The following is a 25,256-nucleotide window of genomic DNA, read 5'->3' on the forward strand; positions in this document are numbered from 1 at the left end:
GTTCTGTTCGGTCAGCAACCTCAGCCGATCGACAGATGGCGCTTCACAGCTAGCTGGCTACTTGCCCATTACTCGGAGCTGCCAGTAGTTGGGCTTATCCGGCAGACAAGATGTAATAGAAGGAAAAACAAGTTATACAGGGGGGTTCTAGAATGAAGTAGTTAGATGCGAAAGTTTCGCATTCCAAAGGCTGAGGATAACGTTAGCAGTTTTGTAACGAGAACAGGACTTTAACATAATTTTAAAGTAAACATGTTTATAAGGCCTAATAATCGGAAAAGGTAGTGCCTCTCACTGTGAAACACTGAAGTCGTCTTTGAGTGCATTATAAAAGTCTCGTGTTACTCTATCGGTCAAGAATGTGGTTGGATTAATGAATGTTCTCTAAGACTAACAGGTTGGATAAATACGTATCTATGTAAGTGAGTCTACATTGGATATGTCGTTACACTCGGACGATTTTCTTGAAAGTTTTAAGCTGCAGGTTTTGACATGTTTCTATTTATTATATAATATAGTGTTTTACAACGAGAACTACATATTGTGCCAAATGTGTGTTTTTGGTAAAGAATAACTACCAGTGTAAGTGGGTGACATCTTGAAGAACCAATAAGCACATTTTTCCCCCAGCTGTACACGTTATGTACACTTGTTTGTGGTTTGCTGTGGTTTTTCTGAGTAAGGTGTCCAAAATTTTAGTTGTAGACCAAACATTAAAAACTAGACAAGTCATGAGTAAGCGTTGTGTGACTGTGAAACTGATAAGTGACACTAACAATCAAGTTGACGAGAACTGGACGATTAATTTCACAGTTGTCCGACTGTGAAATAGGTGAAAGGTATTCCAGGAAGGAAGTTGCCCTGAACTGGACAGTCCATGGGTAATCGTGGTTCGAAGGTAATCTCGTGCTTTTCTGCAAGGAGGAGTTTTGGCTCTAGGAGTAAATGGTTAGTTTATGATTCACTTCGTGTGTCGCTGAAGTTGTTCATGTCTTATTATGGTTATTTTAACACATTCCTTCTTTTGTGTCTGATTCAATGTTTGTTTAGTTAATTTTATATTTAGTTAGCAACTTTCCGTCTATTCTTTCTTTACACTTTTAGCTCATTGTTTATCTGTATCCATTGTTTACACATTTTTCCCATAAGTGACTATTCGTTTAATTACATTATCCATTGTCAATCTCGTTGTTTTATGTGAACATTTATATAACCGTTCATTCCCTTTTCCCTGTCCATAAGTTTCTTCGTCGTAGGCTTAAAGTCAGTACTACATAGACCAATTTATATTCTCTTATTATTTATGATTCCTGTCTGTGAATATCTTCGCTGTAGGTGTGGCCTTAGCGTGATACCACCACATTGCAAGCCATTAACATGCCAGTTTAACGGTTATTTATATATACATTCGTGATCGCTATATGGCAATTGCAACACAGCTTTATAGCCGAGTCTTGTTTTGTGAACACGAAAGAGGTAACATTCAGATGTATAGTAAGTTAATTGTTTAACGCTTAGTTTCAAAATAATCATTTGGAGAAAATATATTAGTAACAAAAATGTATTCCTATTTACAAATACAACAGTTATACAACACGTGTATTCGTAAAGCCAAATATAACGTATAACCCTTCTGATGTATTCTCTTGTATTAACAGTTCCGACTATCTTCGAATTATAAGTTTTGCTAAATACAAAACTTTCTTGTAGCCACACGTAACTTGTGTTGACAACCTCTTTTGTAGCCACACGTAACTTGTGTTGACAACCTCTTTTGTAGCCACACGTAACTTGTGTTGACAACCTCTTTTGTAGCCACACGTAACTTGTGTTGACAACCTGTTTTGTAGCCACACGTAACTTGTGTTGACAACCTGTTTTGTAGCCACACGTAACTTGTGTTGACAACCTGTTTTGTAGCCACACGTAACTTGTGTTGACAACCTGTTTTGTAGCCACACGTAACTTGTGTTGACAACCTGTTCGTAGTTAACAGTGAGAAAAAGTACAGTAAATTTAGGTTTCATTATTTACTGTGTGTAAATATCTAAATAAATCATTTTCACGCACAAACAGTTAACTACAAATGGAGTTTAGAGAGTGGTTTGCAGTTGAATGTGCTTGAACTGACCTGATTAAAGTATTTATTACTTTATAATTCTACAATACCTGATTAGTTAAAGTATTTATTACTTTATAATTCTAACAGACCTGATTAGTTAAAGTATTTATTACTTTATAATTCTACAATACCTGATTAGTTAAAGTATTTATTACTTTATAATTCTACAATACCTGATTAGTTAAAGTATTTATTACTTTATAATTCGAACATACCTGATTAGTTAAAGTATTTATTACTTTATAATTCTAACAGACCTGATTAGTTAAAGTATTCATTACTTTATAATTCTAACAGACCTGATTAGTTAAAGTATTTATGACTTTGTATTCAGAACATACCCATTTATTTAGTTTTATAGTATTTATTACTTTGTATTCAGAACATACCCATTTATTTAGTTTTATAGTATTTATTACTTTGTATTCAGAACATACCCATTTAGTTAGTTTTATAGTATTTATTACTTTGTATTCAGAACATACCCATTTAGTTAGTTTTATAGTATTTATTACTTTGTATTCAGAACATACCCATTTAGTTAGTTTTATAGTATTTATTACTTTGTATTTAAAACAAACGTGGTTAATTAGTTATGAATTACTTATTACTTGGTATTAAGAACAGTTTGGTTTGAATTTCTCGCAAAACTACACGAGGACCATCTGTGTTAGCCGCCCCAAATTTTGCAGTCACATTATAACGCCCCCACGGCTGAAAGGGAGAGCATGTTTGGTGTGACGGGGATTCGAACCCGCGACCCTCAGACTACGAGTCAAGTGCCTTATCCACCTGGCTATGCCAGGCCATGTAAAACACACCTGGCAATTATTTCTGAATTATTTATTACCATGTATTTAGAACAGACCTGGCTAATTATTTCTAAATTATTTATTGCCTTGTAGTTAGAACAGACCTGGCTAATTATTTCTGAATTATTTATTACCTTGTAGTTAGAACAGACCTGGCTAATTATTTCTGAATTAATTATTACCTTGTATTTAGAACAGACCTGGCTAATTATTTATTACCTTGTATTTAAAACAAACCTGGCTAATTATTTCTGAATTATTTATTACCTTGTATTTAGAACAGACCAGGCTAATTAGTTCTGAATTATTTATTACCATGTAGTTAGAACAGACCTGGCTAATTATTTCTGAATTATTTAGTATCATGTATTTAGAACAGACCTGGCTAATTAGTTCTGAATTATTTATTACCATGTAGTTAGAACAGACCTGGCTAATTAGTTCTGAATTATTTATTACCTTGTATTTAGAACAAACCTGGCTAATTATTTCTGAATTATTTATTACCTTGTATTTAGAACAGACCTGGCTAATTATTTCTGAATTATTTATTATCATGTATTTAGAACAGACCTGGCTAATTATTTCTGAATTATTTATTATCATGTATTTAGAACAGACCTGGCTAATTATTTCTGAATTATTTATTATCATGTATTTAGAACAGACCTGGCTAATTAGTTCTGAATTATTTATTACCATGTAGTTAGAACAGACCTGGCTAATTATTTCTGAATTAATTATTACCTTGTATTTAGAACAGACCTGGCTAATTATTTCTGAATTATTTATTACCTTGTATTTAGAACAGACCTGGCTAATTAGTTCTGAATTATTTTTACCATGTAGTTAGAACAGACCTGGCTAATTATTTCTGAATTATTTATTACCATGTAGTTAGAACAGACCTGGCTAATTATTTCTGAATTATTTATTATCATGTATTTAGAACAGACCTGGCTAATTATTTCTGAATTATTTATTACCTTGTATTAAGAACAGACCTGGCTAATTATTTCTGAATTATTTATTACCTTGTATTTAGAACAGACCTGGCTAATTATTTCTGAATTATTTATTACCTTGTATTTAGAACAGACCTGGCTAATTATTTCTGAATTATTTATTACCTTGTAGTTAGAACAGACCTGGCGAACTAGTTCTGAATTATTTATTCCTTGTAGTTAGAACAGACCTGGCTAATTATTTCTGAATTATTTATTACCATTTAGTTAGAACAGACTTGGCTAATTATTACTGAATTATTTATTACCTTGTATTTTGAACTGACCTGGCTAATTAGTTCTGAATTATTTATTTCCTTGCAGATCTGGTTAATTACTTTTGGGTTTTAATATTTGCTTAAACAACCGAGAAAACCCATAGATTTCTAACTCGTTGGTCATTTACAATAGAATGTAAATATCTTTATTTTGAAATGAGAAAAAAAAACAGTTGTAACAAGTTGAATATATCAGTAGAAAAGTTAACATAGTTCAGAAATTGTTAAAATGATTGTTTTTATTACTGGTAACTTAACTGTATTTCATAGAGTTAAATAATAGTACTGCAATAAATGTATGTAACCACACATTGTAAACCACCTTTGGAAATGTTTGTCTTTAACGAATTGAAACCCAAGTTTTGTTTTACGTATGAGGGTGTATCAGTAGTAAATATCTGAACTTAGGATTCTCATATCTAAGGTTCGATTCTCCGCGGTGAACAGAGTGGACATAACTTATTGTGTAGCGTTGTGCTAAGAAAACCAAAGCACAGTAAAATCCACTATGGTTTTGGAACATAGTGATCAACATGCTTGTAGGAACATATTAGCGTGGCTTGGTTCAGTTTAAACAACAGTAAAATCCTCTATGGTTTAAGAACATAGTGATCAACATGCTTGTAGGAACATACTAGCGTGGCTTGGTTCAGTTTAAACAACAGTAAAATCCTCTATGGTTTTGGAACATAGTCCAGTGTGCTTCACTGCTTGTAGGAACATATTAGCGTGTCTTGGTTCAGTTTAAACAACAGTAAAATCCTCTATGGGTTTGGAACATAGTCCAGTGTGCTTCACTGCTTGTAGGAACATATTAGCGTGGCTTGGTTCAGTTTAAACAACAGTAAAATCCTCTATGGTTTTGGAACATAGTCCAGTGTGCTTCACTGCTTGTAGGAACATACTAGCGTGGCTTGGTTCAGTTTAAACAACAGTAAAATCCTCTATGGTTTTGGAACATAGTTCAGTGTGCTTCACTGCTTGTAGGAACATATTAGCGTGGCTTGGTTCAGTTTAAACAACAGTAAAATCCTCTATGGTTTTGGAACGTAGTGTTCAACATGCTTGTAGGAACATATTAGTGTGGCTTGGTTCAGTTTAAACAAGTCCGAAATTGTGTTTAAAATATTCTGTGATTGCACTTCCATATACGTGTCGTCCTCATAATCGAATTGGAAAGGAGAGACCGTTTCCACAGTCCGCTGTATCAAAACACAACGGGTAATTTCTCCGAACTATTAATACCTCCACGAGACAGTGTATCATAAGATAGTCACTTGTTCCGAAGAGTGAGTTAAATCGCGTTTGTTTAAAAAACTGTGAGTGGAAATTGGATTTTGCGTTATTTTAATCTTGCCGAGCGTGCTTTATATGAACGATCAATGCGCGTGTTGCAGTAAAAAATCTAAGATATGTTGGAGCTTGGCACGATTCCAGATCATATGTTGTAACGGAGTTTGCAAAAAAAAAAACGCGCGCGCGCGCACACACACTTCTGTCGATATCTGTGAAACATTCCGTCTTGGGGAAGTTTGTGTACAAATAAGAACAGACTTCTGAGATTTATTTGTTTGTATTTAAAACGTAGTTTGAGCAATACCATGACAATCACCTTCGTAAAATGTTCCGTTTGTTGGGTGAATGCTTTGGAAATCTTCACTACTGATGTTTAAAACACACGCATCGCCATTTCATTACATTGTTCGTGTCACGTTTAAAACAGCCACACGAAATTACCAAGCATAGCATATGCCCTTTCAAGCCATAGTCAACTTGTCTAAGAGAATGCTCGCAGTAAAGATCAGTGAGGGTGTAAAACGGTGTCAATAAAGTTGTCTCCCATTCTGCTGGTTTATAGTGGTGACGCTGACTGGTCCAGCTGTTGGAGTCGGATAGTTGACAGTGGCGATGTTGTCTGGTCCAGCTGTTGGAGTTGGATAGTTGACAATGCGACGCTGACTGGTCCAGCTATTGGAGTCGGATAGTTGATTGGTCCAACTATTGAGTCACGTAGTAGTAATTCAACAGCTGTTTCATGGTTATCTTTTTCTATCCAAGTGAAGAATGGGATGTTTGGTGTTTTAGTCCAAGAATATATATGTATATAAGTATGTAATGTGATTTTCCTAATGCCTATTTTGTAAGATTCTATCACATATAACTTGAAGCAGTCATAACAATAAGTGGAAAACATCAACCTCAGCTCTTCATCTTTTGATTTCAAAGACTAGTTTTCAAGAATATTCTTTGTGCTGTGTTTGATTACCTTTCTATCGGTCTTGCTACTCTCTGTGAGATGAGCAAGACAAGCATATTGTTGTATGCTGTCAGTAGTTATTATAATTAAAAAGATTAATAAACCCATATTTGCTTGTTTATGTTGTTATTAGAATAAACAATGCGCTTTACTAAAGCCAACTAGTTTTATTTTCAACAATGTTCCTACTGATATAAGTGCCGATAAATTAACTTCCAAAGTGCATCATTTAACGTGTTTTTTTACTATTACGTACAAGCAGCATAATTTAGCCTAAATTAGTTGTTTCTGCCTGTTTTTAGAGTGTGATAATGATTTATATACTGAGGCCTTCTCCAGTTGGAAGGCCTTATTTATTATTCATGTTATTACTTACCCTATCGCCTGGTTTAATAAATAACAGTAAGAAACAACTTAAGAACCCTAATGTTAGCCTGACAATGTCCAGTTGAAGATTTAAGCTGTAAAGTGCTTTATGATCTATGCCATTACTACAACTAAAAGCTTAAAATCTTTATTTTTGTGGATTTTTATAATCCACCAATTTCTAAACTTAGGTCCAGACTTTAAATTATATTGTAACGTATCCATACTTGGCTTAGGTTTTATATCTGAGCTCGAGAACCCTTAGAGCAAATCTAGATTTATTTGCGTGGAAGCTCGTGTTGAGTTATAGCTTATGTGAGGAGTCTCCACTTCTCCGGTCATGAAGTTGTCTGTGTTAATGTTTTCTGGATTCTCGTATCTGAAGAAAAAAACATTCATAAAATAAATGGTGTTTTCTTTTTGATTCAACTTCATAAATTTTCTCTTGACAAATTTTGGTGACCGTGTCACTTTGAGTAAAATTTTAATTTGGCGCTCTGCGTATGTGTGATTTCTTTTTTCTTTACCATAAATTCAAGAGCTAAGATCATGTATCACTTTTTCTCCAGCTCGCATCACATCCTAGTATATTATCGCCTGGTGATATTTTGAACACAAATTATTTACCGAAACAACTGGATAAGTATGTTCTGTTTCTTTTTTCATCAGAAACCATCTTTTTCGTTCTTACTGAAAATCGTTTTGAAACGTTGTAATGAAACATCAGTCTTTCTTTCGTTAAACTTTTACCGAATCACCCTGAAAAACTTGGCATGTTGCCAGATGTAGTGTATACGCAGAAATATATAAACAAAATAACTAAATAGCACAGTCCTAACTAAGAATGATATACACAGTGTAAATAATGCTGGTGCAACTTCCTGTCACTCAGGGAAAGACCTAGCTGCTGTGATCACGTGACTGTCGAACTGAAGTCTCTAAATTAAATTCAAGTTTGTTTTACCTTATCATCAGTAACTTTTAGTTAGTTATGTGTATGGATTGAAAGTGAAAAATTAGCCCACCCTAAATAATGTTGTCAGCTATATATAATTAAAAGTTTTGAATGTCTTCTAGTGATTAAAATGATCCATTCTTCAGTTGAGTGTCGCTGTAGTTGTCGGCATTTTCGGTCGTAATACCAATAGTATTGTGCGAGATTCGGTGAGCTTTGGACATTTAGAATACAAAAGAAAACAGCGTGTAATTTATAATATTTTCAGCTGTATTAGTTGATTTTATCACACCAACAAGTTGCTTTGACGTCGCTAAACATTTTCCTTCTATTTGTGCACCCTTTACCCCTTCTGTTATCAAACCTGGTCCGTCGGCTTTTTGTAAGCCACGATAGTGTTACAATGTGTTAATGACAATAATGTATTTTCCACCATGGTTGAATTTAAAACACGATTTATTACCAAAGTCAAGTCGACATTTCAACATCACTTATTTTAAAAGATGAGTTATTCCAAAGACACTATTTTTAACGCAGCCTCAGTGTTTACCTACTACGTCGTGTAACTGCAGTGAACCTATTCGATGGTGAAGCGTTACTGCACGAATAAAATTTTCTGTAAAATTTATATTGTTTTTTATTTACCATAAATAGTATGGCGTCAGACTTAAAACTGACCCTATGTTTTGTATTTATTGTTGTCGAAAGACCATTCAGCTTTCTTGTTATTTGGTTGAACGGTATTGTATATACAACTACTATTTTTGTGGTTTGTCTAAATCCATCCGGGCATGGTCGTATCTAAATATCGTTTGGCAATCACGACTGGAAACGTAATAATAAAGAAATCTTATGTTTTTATCACAGAACAGTATAAATATGTGGATGAAAGTATTTTCTCTGTAAAATGTATCGATAATTCCAGTATTAATTGATGTGCGATATGGAGCTTTGTTTTGTTTTCTTTTACATTTTTGGTGCAATTACCAAGTTATGGATCAACACGGTTCAGAAGTAGATTAGAAACGTGTCTTTAAATATTGAACGGAATATAGAAACCAACTATAAAGTCGTGGTTAAATATATGTCTATTCTAAACAGAGAATGTTTGTATTTGAGAACGTTTATCGTGTATTGCCTTGTGACTGTGAAGTTACCGTTTCTGTTGTAGCTATAAGATTATTAAATTTTACGTTTTCGATAATTTATTGTCTATCCATCTCTGTTAACCGTACATGGAACAACGTCTGCTCGCTTCACTAATCTTGCTTTTACAAATTACAATAAACTGTTTAGACTCTGTGGGTGATCCTCCCCCCCCTCTTCATCACGTGATATTTTACACGGAGATGCAACTGTAGACACAACCCATGTGGGCGCGAGGCTATTTTTGGGCTTTTCCTCTAGAGGCGGTTTATTCATCAAAATGTGTTTGCTAGACATCTCCTAATGTCTGCTTATGATAGTTAAGTATTAGCTGCTTAGGGAAGGAAGTTGCGGTTTTGGATTTATGCGAGATCTTAAGCCTAACGGTGGACGGGGCGCTTGTCCTAAAGTCAGGCCTAACGGACTATGATCGAGTAAAAGGATGGAGATGACGGAGACTAAGTGGTGTTCGCTGAAATATTTCTTCCGAACTGCGGAGAAAACCTGTGACCTGGCTGGGTAAGATGCCGTATATCTAGATCACGCGAGTGTGATAGAAAAGGGTTTATTTTCTTGTTTTCCTACTCCCAAAACACAACAACAACAAACTTGATCACGTAACCTGTTGTGAAACTTACACTAGTTCAATTTTTAATCATTAACAATAACATGATAGACGTTTTATTTTTCATTTAAACTATTAATTAAAAATAGGTGATTTTAAATGGTTACTCTAAGAATTACAGCAGAGTATAGTACATCGACACACTTTCTCCATAGTTTTAGAATTACAGCAGAGTATAGTACATCGACACACTTTCTCCATAGTTTTAGAATTACAGCAGAGTATTATAGTACATCGACACACTTTCTCCATAGTTTTAGAATTACAGCAGAGTATAGTACATCGACACACTTTCTCCATAGTTTTAGAATTACAGCAGAGTATAGTACATCGACACACTTTCTCCATAGTTTTAGCAGAGTATAGTACATCGACACACTTTCTCCATAGTTTTAGAATTACAGCAGAGTATAGTACATCGACACACTTTCTCCATAGTTTTAGAATTACAGCAGAGTATTATAGTACATCGACACACTTTCTCCATAGTTTTAGAATTACAGCAGAGTATTATAGTACATCGACACACTTTCTCCATAGTTTTAGAATTACAGCAGAGTATTATAGTACATCGACACACTTTCTTCATAGTTTTAGAATTACAGCGACACACTTTCCATAGTTTTAGAATTACATAGTTTTACAATTACATAGTTTTAGAAGTATTATAGTACATCGACACACTTTCTCCATAGTTTTAGAATTACAGCAGAGTATTATAGTATCGACACACTTTCTCCATAGTTTTAGAATTCAGAGACACACTTTCTCCATAGTTTTAGAATTACAGCAGAGTATAGTACATCGACACACTTTCTCCATAGTTTTAGAATTACAGCAGAGTATTATACATTATAGTACATCGACACACTTTCTCCATAGTTTTAGAATTACAGCAGAGTATTATAGTACATCGACACACTTTCTCCATAGTTTTAGAATTACAGCAGAGTATAGTACATCGACACACTTTCTCCATAGTTTTAGAATTACAGCAGAGTATTATAGTACATCGACACACTTTCTCCATAGTTTTAGAATTACAGCAGAGTATTATAGTACATCGACACACTTTCTCCATAGTTTTAGAATTACAGCATTACAGCAGAGTATTATAGTACATCGACACACTTTCTCCATAGTTTTAGAATTACAGCAGAGTATTATAGTACATCGACACACTTTCTCCATAGTTTTAGAATTACAGCAGAGTATTATAGTACATCGACACACTTTCTCCATAGTTTTAGAATTACAGCAGAGTATTATAGTACATCGACACACTTTCTCCATAGTTTTAGAATTACAGCAGAGTACTCCATAGTTTTAGAATTCGACACACTTTCTCCATAGTTTTAGAATTACAGCAGAGTATTATAGTACATCGACACACTTTCTCCATAGTTTTAGAATTACAGCAGAGTATTATAGTACATCGTAATAACACACTTTCTCCATAGTTTTAGAATTACAGCAGAGTATTATAGTACATCGACACACTTTCTCCATAGTTTTAGAATTACAGCAGAGTATTATAGTACATCGACACACTTTCTCCATAGTTTTAGAATTACAGCAGAGTATAGTACATCAACACACTTTCTTTTTCCATAGTTTTAGCGGAAATGCATTTTGTAATTTTAGCATTTTAAAGTAAGTTTGTGTTTCAACAGGACTTTAAGGTTAGAGTTCAAAGTTTCAACAGGACTTTAAGGTTAGAGTTCAAAGTTTACAAGCGTGGAACAAAACTACTTCATCTTTATAATTATTGGTAATACAAATAAATTCAATATGAATTTAAATAATTCCACGATTTCCCCCGAGTTTTTACTTCTTTTGAATCTAATGTTTTAAATTGCAAAGAAGTTTAAGCTATTTCAAATTGTGTCACATTTATTTCATTACTGTGATTGGGTTCAGATGTGTGGTGAAAGTTGTATTTTCCACCACTTTTTGTTTGATGTAACTGGTGTACACACATTCAAAAGGCCTAACGGATAACTTTGAGTATAACTAAGCATTTGTCGTTTGAATTTAATTTAACATACTGTACCCCTTGTGCTTTGTATCTCTAGTCCAACTTGGACCAGCCAAAAAACAATAACAAACAAACGTTGTGTAAAAACATAAAAGATAGTCGGTAAAACTTGGTATAAGATACAGAGAAGAGTTGCTAAAACCTGGTGTAAAAACATACAGAAATAACAGTTACATCTAGCCTAACTTAAAGGGTGAACATGAGTTTAATAAAACTAGTTTGAAGCTGGCTCTTCCTGTCTACTCCACAGACAAAAGGGTTCACAGTGAGATGGATTTATCGGCAGGACTAAGTGAGAGTATCTTTACATTTCACAGAGTTTACCATGAGATGGTAATAAAACTGAAGGGTAAATACAGTCACTAGTCTGGTAAGGTATCAAGTTTATACAGCCATGAAAAATATTATTTGGAAAATCACTGTGTGTCTGCAAGGTTATACGAGAGACAGTTCCCATTCATTTTGAGTTTGTTAACTGATATATGGTTTAAGTATTTAAATATCTGTCAAGAAAAACTGCCAGTGTTTGACCTTAGTAGCACTATATATAAACATACGTAATATATTTAAATACTTAAGCTATATATATATATCTTTGTAAAGAAAAACTGCCAGTGTTTGCCATTAGTAGCACTATATATAAACATAGTAATATATTTAAATACTTAAGCTATATATATATATATCTTTGTAAAGAAAAACTGCCAGTGTTTCCCCTTAGTAGCACTGTATACACAGACACACGTAATATATTTAAATACTTAAGCTATATATATATATATATCTTTATAAGAAAAACTGCCAGTTTCCCTTAGTTTACTATATATCATACCACACGTAATATATTTAAAAGCTGTAGCTATATATATATACTTTGTAAAGAAAAACTACCAGTGTTTGACCTTAGTAGCACATTATATATTTAAATACTAAACTGTAGTTTACATTAATATTTAGCTTTATATATATATATATCTTTGTAAAGAAAAACTGTCAGTGTTTGACCTTAGTAGCACTATATATACACACACGTATTATATTTAAATACTTAAGCTATATATATATATATCTTTGTAAAGAAAAACTGTCAGTGTTTGACCTTAGTAGCACTATATATACACACGTAATATATTTAAATACTTAAGCTATATATATATATATATATATATATATATATATCTTTTGTCAGTGTTTGACCTTAGTAGCACATACACACACGTATTATATTTAAATACTTAAGCTATATATATATATCTTTGTAAAGAAAAACTGTGTTTGACCTTAGTAGCACTATATATACACACACGTAATATATTTAAATACTTAAGCTATATATATATATATATCTTTGTAAAGAAAAACTGTCAGTGTTTCACCTTTGTAGCACTGTATACACAGACACTCGTAATATATATGTATGATTTAAGTATTTAAATATCTTTTTGTAAAGAAAACTGCCACTATATATATACACAATACTGAGACATTTCTCCAAATACGAGTATCCGTTAAAAGTGCAACTCTGAGCTGGGAACTTTTTTTTTGTCTTGCTTCGTTTATATTGATGAGAGTTGACAGTTTCGTCTTATTAGCAGTTTCAGTTATTATAAATGTTTCTATATAAATATGTTGTTGGTTCATACCAGTTCTATAAGATAAGCTGTAGTTTATTTACTTTTCATACCAGTTCTATAAAACAAGTTGATATAGCTGTAGTTTATCTACTTTTCATACCAGTTCTATAAGACAAGCTGTAGTTTATTTACTTTTCATACCAGTTCTATAAGACAAACTGTAGTTTATTTACTTTTCATACCAGTTCTATAAGACAAGCTGTAGTTTATTTACTTTTCATACCAGTTCCATAAGACAAACTGTAGTTTATTTACTTTTCATACCAGTACTATAAGACAAGCTGTAGTTTATTTACTTTTCATACCAGTACTATAAGACAAGCTGTAGTTTATTTACTTTTCATACCAGTTCCATAAGACAAACTGTAGTTTATTTACTTTTCATACCAGTTCTATAAGACAATCTGTAGTTTATTTACTTTTCATACCAGTTCTATAAGACAATCTGTAGTTTATTTACTTTTCATACCAGTACTATAAGACAAGCTGTAGTTTATTTACTTTTCATACCAGTACTATAAGACAAACTGTAGTTTATTTACTTTTCATACCAGTTCTATAAGACAAGCTGTAGTTTATTTACTTTTTATTTATAAGACCTGTAGTTTATTTACTTTTCATACCAGTTCCATAAGACAAACTGTAGTTTATTTACTTTTCATACCAGTTCTATAAGACAATCTGTAGTTTATTTACTTTTCATACCAGTTCTATAAGACAAGCTGTAGTTTATTTATTTTCACTGTGTGTCGGATATTTAATTTACTTTTCTGGTGTTTATTTTACATATAATTTCAAGTAGTGGTTCTGGAAAATGTTAGATCATAGGAAAAGGAAACATTCTTCTTGCCTTCTGTGTGTTGAAGAATGAACATAATCAGCCATGTTTAGTGTGAAAATAACAAATATAACACAAGACTGTGATGGTTTTATTGTCTCGAAGTTTTTGCTCTTTCTACAGTAATTCCTGCATGTTGAATCCGAAATTGGTGTTCATATTTCCGCATCACTTACAGATTTTTCACAACTTTAACATAGGTGAATACTTTTCATGGAATTGGGTCACATTTTATTATAATTAAAATGTTGGCATCCATTGGCTATAGATTTATCTTGACCATTTGTGACGTGAGAGTCCTACTGATTGTCTTAGAGCCCCCGAGAAACACACCATTTGTATATAAGCGGTTGATAGGCTGCATGACGTGTCATTTCTGGATAGTATTTATTTGTGCGTGCACTTTGGCGTTATTTTCTTTTCATTGTCATTTATGCGTCATAATGGTGACAAGAGGTTGTAAAAATGACCATTACATGTTCTGTTATATTTGTGGTAAATTTATTCTAAAGAAACAAAGGCAAAACATTACAGACCAAGACAAGTTATTTGCTCCACAAAAAGTTTGCAGCATTTGTGTCGAAGAGTTGAGAGAATGGTTTAAAGGTAAGAGAAGGTTTTGCTTTTTGGAATTCCAATAGTTTGGCTATATTTTCTCATTCAAGGGCAAGGCTACAACACTCAAAGAAAATTTTTTATCTGAACTTTCAACTTTCTCTGAGACCTGTTGCTGATGGATCTGGATACTTGTTCCACCAGAGACTCTTGGTATAGTTTGATCCCATTCTGAATCAGATGCCAATAGAAATGATGGCAAAGACTGAAACGTGATGAACCGCAACTTTTCACACAAGGTGAACTTAATGAGTTGGTAAAAGTTTTGTTCCTTCCAAATGATTTTTCAGAGAATTTGGGGTCTATATTTTGGGCTAACAACTTATTTTCTTCAGGGCCACCATTTTACTGGTACAGAAATCATGAGAAAGAGTTTATACCATACTTTTGAGAAGAAGGTTCACTGGTTTATTACAACAGTATTACTGAATTAATACCAGTACTAGGAGCTGCAGTCTATGAACCAAGTGAATGGTAGTTCACGATTCCTCTGAAAGAAGTGTGAAAGGTGTTCTTCTTCACAATGGCAATGTATATGCATCTGTTCCTATTACTCAGGTGTTCTTCACAATGGCAATGTATATGCATCTGTTCCTATTACTCAGGTGTTCTTCACAATGGCAATGTATATGCATCTGTTCCTGTTACTCAGGTGTTCTTCATAATGCCAATGTATATGCATCTGTTCCTATTACTCAGGTGTTTTTCATAATGGTAATGTATATGCATCTGTTCCTATTGCTCAGGTGTTTTTCTTCATAATGGCAATGTATATGCATCTGTTCCTATTACTCAGGTGTTCTTCTTCATCATGGCAATGTATATGCATCTGTTCCTATTACTCAGGTGTTCTTCTTCATCATGGCAATGTATATGCATCTGTTCCTATTACTCAGGTGTTCTTCATAATGACAATGTATATGCATCTGTTCCTATTACTCAAGTGTTCTTCATAATGGTAATGTATATGCATTTGTTCCTATTACACAGGTGTTCTTGTTCATAATGGCAATGTATATGCATCTGTTCCTATTACTCAGGTATTTTTATTCACAATGGCAATGTATATGCATCTGTTCCTATTACACAGGTGTTCTTCATAATGGCAATGTATATGCATCTGTTCCTATTACTCAGGTGTTTTTCACAATAGCAATGTATATGCATCTGTTCCTATTACTCAGGTGTTCTTCATAATGGCAATGTATATGCATCTGTTCCTATTACTCAGGTGTTTTTCACAATAGCAATGTATATGCATCTGTTCCTATTACTCAGGTGTTCTTCACAATGGCAATGTATATGCATCTGTTCCTATTACTCAGGTGTTCTTCATAATGGCAATGTATATGCATCTGTTCCTATTACACAGGTGTTCTTCTTCATAATGGCAATGTATATGCATCTGTTCCTATTACTCAAGTGTTCTTCATAATGGCAATGTATATGCATCTGTTCCTATTACTCAGGTGTTTTTCATAATGGCAATGTATATGCATCTGTTCCTATTACTCAAGTGTTCTTCATAATGGCAATGTATATGCATCTGTTCCTATTACACAAGTGTTCTTCATAATGGCAATGTATATGCATCTGTTCCTATTACTCAGGTGTTCTTCATAATGGCAATGTATATGCATCTGTTCCTATTACTCAGGTGTTTTTATTCACAATGGCAATGTATATGCATCTGTTCCTATTACTCAGGTGTTCTTCATAATGGCATTGTATATGCATCCGTTCCTATTACTCAGGTGTTTTTATTCACAATGGCAATGTATATGCATCTGTTCCTATTACTCAGGTGTTCTTCATAATGGCAATGTATATGCATCTGTTCCTATTACTCAAGTGTTTTTCATAATGGTAATGTATATGCATCCGTTCCTATTACTCAGGTGTTTTTATTCACAATGGCAATGTATATGCATCTGTTCCTATTACTCAGGTGTTCTTCATAATGGCATTGTATATGCATCCGTTCCTGTTACGCAGATGTTCTTCATAATGGCAATGTATATGCATCTGTTCCTATTACTCAGGTGTTCTCCTTCATAATTGTAATGTATATGCATCTGTTCCTATTACTCATTTGCTTCACTTCAAGGAAACGTACGAAAATATCAAGCTTCGTAATAAGATCAAATAAAAAGAACGTGGTTGAACATTGAAATGAGATGACCCAGACGCAAAGACCACAACACGCAGTTTTGATAATCGGCGAGATGTAACTCTTAACTTAACTGTTATGCTCAGATTTACATTAAAGTTTACAGGTTTCAGTTTGTTTTCCTGTCGAAAGGCATTATGGTCTGTTTAATACAATCAACTAGTGACTTGTCTTTGTTTCCCTTAAAAATCTTAGTCTCCAATGTCATTTGTATGTTTAGTTTTCCACCAACAATAAGTAATAGTGAAATATGCAGGAATAAGCAAAGATAGCCGTGCCCAGTGACAAGAAATGTGAAGTTAATCTATTAACTTTATAAATTAGTTCATGGACTTTAAAAAGGTTAATTGTGTTTCACTCAGAGCTACTTACATCGACCACCACAAAAGTAATTGTTGAATATTTCGGTCATACTAAGAGACAATCAACACTAACATACAGTAAATATACATTTTTATTATTTAAGTTACGTCACATTTTGAAGTATGAATGATGGTTTGGTTAATTCATAACAGTTTAGTGTAGAATATTCTGCTTGTGAAATAATATTTAACATCAACGTTATTCATGTCTGTTCTACCGTCATTTCAAAAGTGAATGTTGAGCTACATCTGCGTGCACAGCTTTTCGTAGACGAACGTTTGTACAGACACCACGATTTGCAGTATATATTACATTTTAGATATATACGTAATGATCGTAATTATACCATCAGGGTCAAATAAAACAGAGCATGTGAAACTTTTCTGTACACTTTCCCAAATTACCGATTTATTTTTACGACTTTCACAACCAGTGAATAATTGAATAATATTATTTCCGTCTGTTATAAATGGCGGATCACAAAAAATAAACAAACTTGTTTACTATATAAAACATAATGACTGGTGGGATTAATTGCGATGTTGGTAGTATTTCTATTATAATATGTGTGTGGTGTTAGTACTATATCTGTTGATGTTTTCCATTTTGATATGTTGTCAGCTGATGTGGGATACAAACTTTTTGTTAGGCTTAACGTATAAACGGGCCTTTTGAAGCTTTCCTATGAACCTAGACTTAAGGTCCGTTGAAATCTACGAAATCGGTGGCGTAGCATTAAGGGAAATTGTCTCCATGGAGAGTTGTGGTAAGAATTAGAAACGTCCATGGAGAATTGTGGTAAGAATTAGAAACGTCCATGGAGAATTGTGGTAAGAATTAGAAACTTTAAAGATCTTAAAAGAAAATCGCCGTTTTCATCAGATGGAAAAGAGTTGTTAGTACGTGTATGGTCGTTATTTAAACGAGTTTAATGACATATATTTGAAAAGAGTTGCTAGTACGTGTATGGTCGTTATTTAAACGAGTTTAATGACATATATTTGAAAAGAGTTGCTAGTACGTGTATGGTCGTTATTTAAACGAGTTTAATGACATATTTTTGAAAAGAGTCGCTAGTACGTGTATGGTCGTTTTTTAAACGAGTTTAATGACATATATTTGAAAAGAGTTGTTAGTACGTGAATGGTCGTTATTTAAACGAGTTTAATGACATATATTTGAAAAGAGTTGCTAGTACGTGTATGGTCGTTATTTATACGAGTTTAATGACATATTTTTGATGTTCCTGTTGTTTGGTAAGTTTCAAACATTTTGACCATATACGTTTGTCGAGAAAACTTGTGTTGATAAAGTAATTGTAGACTGTAGAAATGATACTGAAACGTGAACATTGTTAAAATTGTTACTACGGCTGATGACATTCGAGCAGTAAGACAAATATTTTCTAAATTATTTATTTTATAAATGACCAAGCCACGCCAAGTAAACTGAGTTTGTTAATACGAGTACACGGTTTCCTGTTGTATTTCCTCTCTCTTTCGCTGTAAAACCCGCTGGTGTATATGCGGTTTCTTGTGCCCTGAGGGGACGTTAAACATAGTTGCACTGACTGTTATTCTTGAATTGTGGTACCGTTTTGCTGCCATGGCGACGAGATGCTTCACGCTCTCGCGTGTCAGCTGAAGGCACGCAGCATGGGCTGGTGAGCACGAGATAGATGGAATTTTGCTCCCAGCTGCGTTCACCTGATACACTTATCAGAAATAAACGGCCGCTTCTTTTTCTTTTTCTTCATTCTACGTATTTTTTTCGTAATCACTTTTTAATTTTAGAAGCTTTATTTCACTTCCGCTAGGGGTTGAAAGACCAGTGACACTGCAGAATTATTGTTGGTGTGTTAAAATATTTTTTTGCATGTTTTGAAGTACGCTATGTACTCTTTAGACATTTTCTTACATAAAATTTTAGTAGACAAGAATATCTGACCTTCATGGTTATTTAGATTAATATTAAATGTTTTCAACCAATTACAGATTTAGCTTAATCCTTTATGTATGTTCTTCATGGCAAGAGTGTATCCAAGTTTGATGTTGATATATTTTAAAGTACTACAGAATAATTGAAAAAGTCAGTGAATTTATGTTGTGTAAAAAAATTATGGTACAACAGTTACTTTTAGTTTGAGAAATATCTGTTTTTATATAAACATGTTTGAACTTTAAAAAGAAAAAGTTGCTATGGTATTTTTTTTTTTTTTTATCTACAGTGATACTACTAAGACAACTTGCTATCATCCTGGGTTTTGAGGTACTTAAAGAGGGAAGGTAGCTAGTCACTAGCACCCTGCCATCCAAACTAAGAGATTGGTTGTTACTCTTGTAATGTAGTTTTACCACATCTGAACACCAGAGTCATTTACAAAATATGTTGTTCAAAACATCATCTGTTATTCACAGAACATGTTGTCTTGTCCTGAATGCCAGCTGTCAATGAAGTGAATCAATATTTTATTTACAGCCATGAGACCAAGACCTCCTCTTGGCTGCCACCAGTGGAGTCGTGGGACCCAGGAAATACATGCCTGCCATATGGATGGGAGATTGCTGTGGACCAAGATGGGAAGATCTATTACATCAAGTAATAGTCTGTTTAGGTTTTTTGATATGTAAAATAACTGATGAAGAGGAATCACTACCATAGGTTCTAGTGTATTAAATCACAAAGTAAAATATCTGTTTTTTTTACCTTACACCACACATTGTCTGGTATTTGAATGAACTTTCCAGTTAAGTTGAAACTCTTATATTTTAGTGTTAGCTATTAGTAGCCATGTAGAACTTAGCCAATCACAACTGATGTGAATGCTGTCCATTTTGTTACCTGTTCATACATTAAGATGAAATGACAAAACCGTTTCAAGGATATTGATATAAGGAAGGTATTTATATATTATACATGTAGATGTTTATTGAATGAAGATTAAATGTTTAGCATTTCTGAGGTATTTTAAAATTGTTATTAATTATTCTTGGTTCTTTTATTAGGTTATGTTTTCCATAATATGTTAACTGTTGTTGGGTTAATAATGGAAAAAAGAAAGTCTATTGATAAAGATGAAGATGGTTAATAAGAAACAAACTGTAAAAAACTAAACATTTTGAATATTTTTATTCCATTTTAGTAAAATTTAAATAAATTGTGATCTTAAGGAAAGGTAAAGACCCTTTTTCTTTGGGTTTAAATGCAACATTAAGAGTTCAGGTAAATAACTGATAAAGGGATGTTGGGGTGTTGAAAGTTCAGGTGAGTGTTGAGATAAGTACTTGATATTGGGGTGTTGAAAGTTCAGGTGAGTACTTGATGTTGGGGTGTTGAGATAAGTACTTGATATTGGGGTGTTGAAAGTTCAGGTGAGTACTTGATGTTGGGGTGTTGAGATAAGTACTTGATATTGGGGTGTTGAAAGTTCAGGTGAGTACTTGATGTTGGGGTGTTGAGATAAGTACTTGATATTGGGGTGTTGAAAGTTCAGGTAAGTACTTGATGTTGGGGTGTTGAGATAAGTACTTGACCTAACTGAATGAGGAGGCTGGAAGCCAATGCAAAACAATAGTGAGGCTTGACATTGTATGTATTGTGGGTACCTCTGCATTGATTGAATGGTTAGTATGCTATGGCTCCAAGTAGAAGGGGCATGCAGAGTCCCTGTTTTCCTAAAAGTTCAGGTAAGCCTTTCAAGATGGATTCCTGTATGTTGTCCCAGAGAAGGTTCTGTAATTTTAGTTTATCTCCTCTGAGATCGGAACATCCACCCATGTGTTTGACATATATGGCTATCCATGAAGGGGAGGAGAGGATCCTAGTAGTTGAGGAGTCCAACCCTAACACATCACTTTGGCCTTGAATTTCTGTAGACAGGTGGCCTTGGGGTGGGCACCCCAGGGTCAGTTGACTGGCCCAATTGGGGCAGGGTCAACCAACTACCAGTATCAGTATTTGACGTTCTCAACAGATATTGTGGACATTGTCTTATGCTGGTGTTTAAGTAAAGTGCTTTATGGTGGGTGGGGCCAGTGGGCACTAATATGCTCTTATTTTATTACAAATACCCCCATTCATGAACCAGAAAATAAAAATGAAAAAACAAGATGATCAGAAAAGGACCATATATTGATGATTTTTTTATACACTCACCATCAAAGTTGGACTCAACACCTCAAGTTCTTGTTCTGCATTCATTGTCTGAGAAATCTTTTAATTCAGATGAGGTTAGAGGGACTTGCTGGCTCCCCCAAGTCAGTAAGGAAGCTGTGCTCAGGATGTTATCTTGGTGAAATCATCTTCACCACAACACACCAAACTCATCCTGAATTTGAAGAGCATTGGGAATATACCCATCAAGGTTACTCCATATGTTACTTTAAATTCCTCAAGAGCATTCCAGAGTCAGAGATCCTCGCTAGTTTTTCCAGCCAAGGTGGTTCTTTGGAGCACCAAACCTGCACTTGCAGAGATGGAATTATGATGCGTACTAATGTTCTGGTTTTGATGTTTACATCACCACGTCCACCTAGCAAGTTATCTGAACTGTAAGATATGGCCATACTTTCTGAACCCTCTTGTAGGTTTTCAGTGTCAGTAGTTCAGACTTCGAAGACATAATGTTGTGGTTTTTCTTAACATGTACTCATTGTGGTGGCAAAGACCATGACACCTACAAGTGCATACTGGAACCACATTGTGTTAACTGTAGTGGTTCATACCCCTCTTACTCTAATTCTTTCCCAAAATGGGTGGAGGATAAATAGGTGCACAATATCGTCTATCATGAGACTTGGAGGTTATTGTCCCCTACTCCATCTTTGACAAATGTTGATGCAGTCCTTTCCATTGCCACAGTGCGAGTGCAGACAGATCTTTTCATGCCTCCAGCAAAGCCATATGCAAAACCTCTGAAAAGCCTTTTGCCCTTTATGGTTAAAAGAGTTGATGAGTCTATGTCTACTCCCATCCCTGTCCCCAACCAGTCCATCTCATGGCCACTTGGGTCCACTTCCTTTGGCTTTGGACTCAGGCATTTCCTTGGGTCCATCTTCTCCTCCAGCCACAAGATGCAAAACAATTGTTCATTCATGATCTCAGTTGCTGGAATCTTCATCAACAGACAGAGACCTGCCTACCTGACCCAGAGCAGGATTCATAAAGGTCAATAGACTTGTGTCCAATAAAGAAAAAAAACATGGTTGAAAATAGGAGAACTCCCTGCCCCATTCTCCTCTATATAAAAATGGTTGCTTTGATATCATGGAACTATCGGGGTTTTTGTTCAAATATAGATGATGTTAAGGATTTGATTGATTTTTATCATCCTGTGTGCCTCCTTTTTACAGGAAACATTTCTGAAGTCACCTTTCAGCAGCTTTCTTTGTACAGAAATAACAGGTTGTGTGATTGACAAGTGTATGGAGTGGTGGCATTGCTGGGTGACCAGCATGTGCCTCCCCTGTCTTTGCAGCTTAATACACCCTTTGAGGTGGTCACAATCCATGTTTACATGGATCATACTATCACTGTTTGTTCTCTTCACCTGGCTTGTGAAGAGACCTATGATAATTCAGACCTTGATGCCCTCGTTGAACATTTACTGTCTTCCTTTTTAATCCTGGGGGATTTTAATGAGTATAATCCCCTCTGCAGTGGTGCTGATATTGATAGGAGAGGTTGTTCCATAGAGTATATGCTCTCAGATCACAATACTGGTTCTTATATTTTCTTGCATTTAGTTAGTCCTTTACTGCTGTTGATCTCTTTATCTTCCCCTCTTCACTTTTTCTTACTTTTCATGGAGGATTTGACAGTAAACCACAGGGCAGTGATCTCGGAGAGACTGGCTATAGTTTATGCCACCTGACCTGCATGCCATGATGAAAGCTGGACCAGGCCAACTGGCCCTCTTTTACTGCTCTCTTGGAACTTTATCCTGCCATCATCTGTAATCCATCAATATATGACTGTGTGACAGCAGTGACTGACTGTATTGCTCAGTGTATTCCTGAAACCTCCACATGCTTTCCACAGTATTTTCATCCATGGTGGGATTCTGCCTGTCACATGGCACAGAAGGCTCAAAAAGCAGGCTTTGGATACCTTTTGTAGGTATCCCTCACTCTAAATCTCACTGAGTTTTAATTGGCGTATACACACGTCCGGCAGATCAGGCATCAAAGCCAGAAGGAATCTTGGATTAAATACACATCTAGCATTTCTTTTACCACCAGTTCCAAAGTTGTATGGGACAAGAATTGGAAGGTCAGTGGGCATTATACTTCTGCACCCCTTTTGATCTTGCTCTCTGATGGCCAAGTTGCTGATTCCCAAAGCATCGCCAGTACTCTCGATGAAAGCTTTTGTAAGGTATCTAGCACTTCTACTTCATTCCACACCTTCTTAGCCATTAACACTTGTACAGTGATTGCCTCTTTCCTTTCTGGCTGATTGTCTCTATGACTATAATCACCCTTTTACACTAGTGGGACTCAAGCTTGCTCTTCATCTGTCTAGCAGTACATCAGTTTGACCTCATGATATTCACTATGAGATGCTGTCATCTCTCTCCTGCCTCTTTTGCTATTCTTCTGGTTGTTTTTAACCAGATCTGGTAGGAGAATGCTTCTTTTTGTGCTTGGTGCCAAGCTATTGTACTACCTTTTTTCCAAGCCCAGGAAAGATCTCAGAATTCCTTCAAACTATTGTCCAGTTGCTTTGACGAGTTATTTCTGTAAGATCTTAGAGAGGATGGTTAATGCTTGTCTTGTTTGGTTCATTGAATCAAACAACTTCTCACCTACCCAGTGTGGGTTTCGACAACAGCTTTCCACTCTGTACTACCTGATTCAACTTTATACGTTAATCAGGGAAGCTTTCTCAAGCAACAATATCTTGTTTCTTTTCTTTTTTTTTAACTAAGAGAAAGTTTATGATACTATGTGGAGGTAAGGCATTTTGTGAGACCTCCACTCATATGGGTTGCATGGCAATTTGCTAATTTTTATCAAATATTTATTTAATGGACCAGCAATTAAAAGTTTGTGTGGGTTCAATGCTTTCCCACGGGAAGTTGGAATTCCTGAGGACTGTCTTGAATATCACACTTTTCATTATAAAGGTTAATTCCACCACTGGACAACCCCTCCCCCCTACAGTTGCAAATGTACTCAGTGTTGACGACTTCTACGTCTTGTGTCAGTCATTGAGCATGTGGTTTATTGAGATGCAGCTACAGAATACCCTTAATCGTTGAGTGAAGTGGACTACAGCAAATGGTTTTACCCTTTCTCTCTCTCAAATCATCTGCATGCACTTTTGCCACCAATGGGGAAGCCTTTGCATTGGATAAATGGTTTGTTTGATAGAGTTCCAAGTAGTAGGAAGGGCATGCAGAGTTCCTGTTTTCCTTTCAAAACAACATAGAAATTATACACATGTTTATGAAACCCCTGTGTTAATAAATAACGTAAAAAGTTTATGTACTTTGAATTTATCATACTGATTACTTTAGGCTTAAGGTGTTCTTTTGGATAGACCTGGTCAAGTGTCAAATACTTTATAGTGAAGGGAAAAAATTACTATTTTTAGGTGTAGCTGTTTCTCTCGGCAGTATTATTATTTAGTGTGTGATAAATGATTAATTATGAAAATTTTCTAAACAGTCATGTCAATAAGACAACAACGTACGAAGACCCTCGTAAATGTGGAGGAGATGATCCTCCACCAGAGCCTCGTAGTGTGGAGCTTGTTCGAGATGCCCACCTGGGGTTTGGTTTTGTGGCAGGGAGTGAAAAGCCAGTGATAGTTCGCTTTGTGACTGAAGGTAAAGTAAAATGATTGTGTGTGAAGTAGGGGTAGCTTTCACTGTGCGTGTGTAGATGTTAGAGAAACCTTTACTGTTATATTATGAGTCAGAGGGGTTTACCTTAGCTATAATACAATGAACTGTAGGAATGTATTTAATAATTCTACTTTAGTTATGTATCAAACATGTTACTCTTGATTTCATCAGTAATGTTGCAGTG

General features: G+C 34.8%; 1 protein-coding gene across 4 annotated transcripts in view; it reads left to right on the forward strand.

The window, feature by feature from the left end:
• Positions 1–25,256, forward strand: part of LOC143230239 (uncharacterized) — a 110,211-nt gene that overhangs the window by 59,696 nt on the left and 25,259 nt on the right. For 2 of the 4 annotated variants that reach the window (XM_076463433.1, XM_076463430.1), the window contains exons 3-4: positions 19,702–19,821; positions 24,894–25,054. In XM_076463433.1, the coding sequence (XP_076319548.1) occupies positions 19,702–19,821; positions 24,894–25,054 (281 nt within the window). Of the gene's footprint in view, positions 1–862; positions 949–9,139; positions 9,460–19,701; positions 19,822–24,893; positions 25,055–25,256 lie in introns of those variants that run through there. The other 2 variants (XM_076463432.1, XM_076463431.1) reach the window with 2 other exon arrangements.

Source organism: Tachypleus tridentatus, chromosome 10 (genome assembly GCF_004210375.1).
Source record: "Tachypleus tridentatus isolate NWPU-2018 chromosome 10, ASM421037v1, whole genome shotgun sequence".
In the NCBI taxonomy this organism is placed as follows: Eukaryota; Metazoa; Arthropoda; class Merostomata; order Xiphosura; family Limulidae; genus Tachypleus; species Tachypleus tridentatus.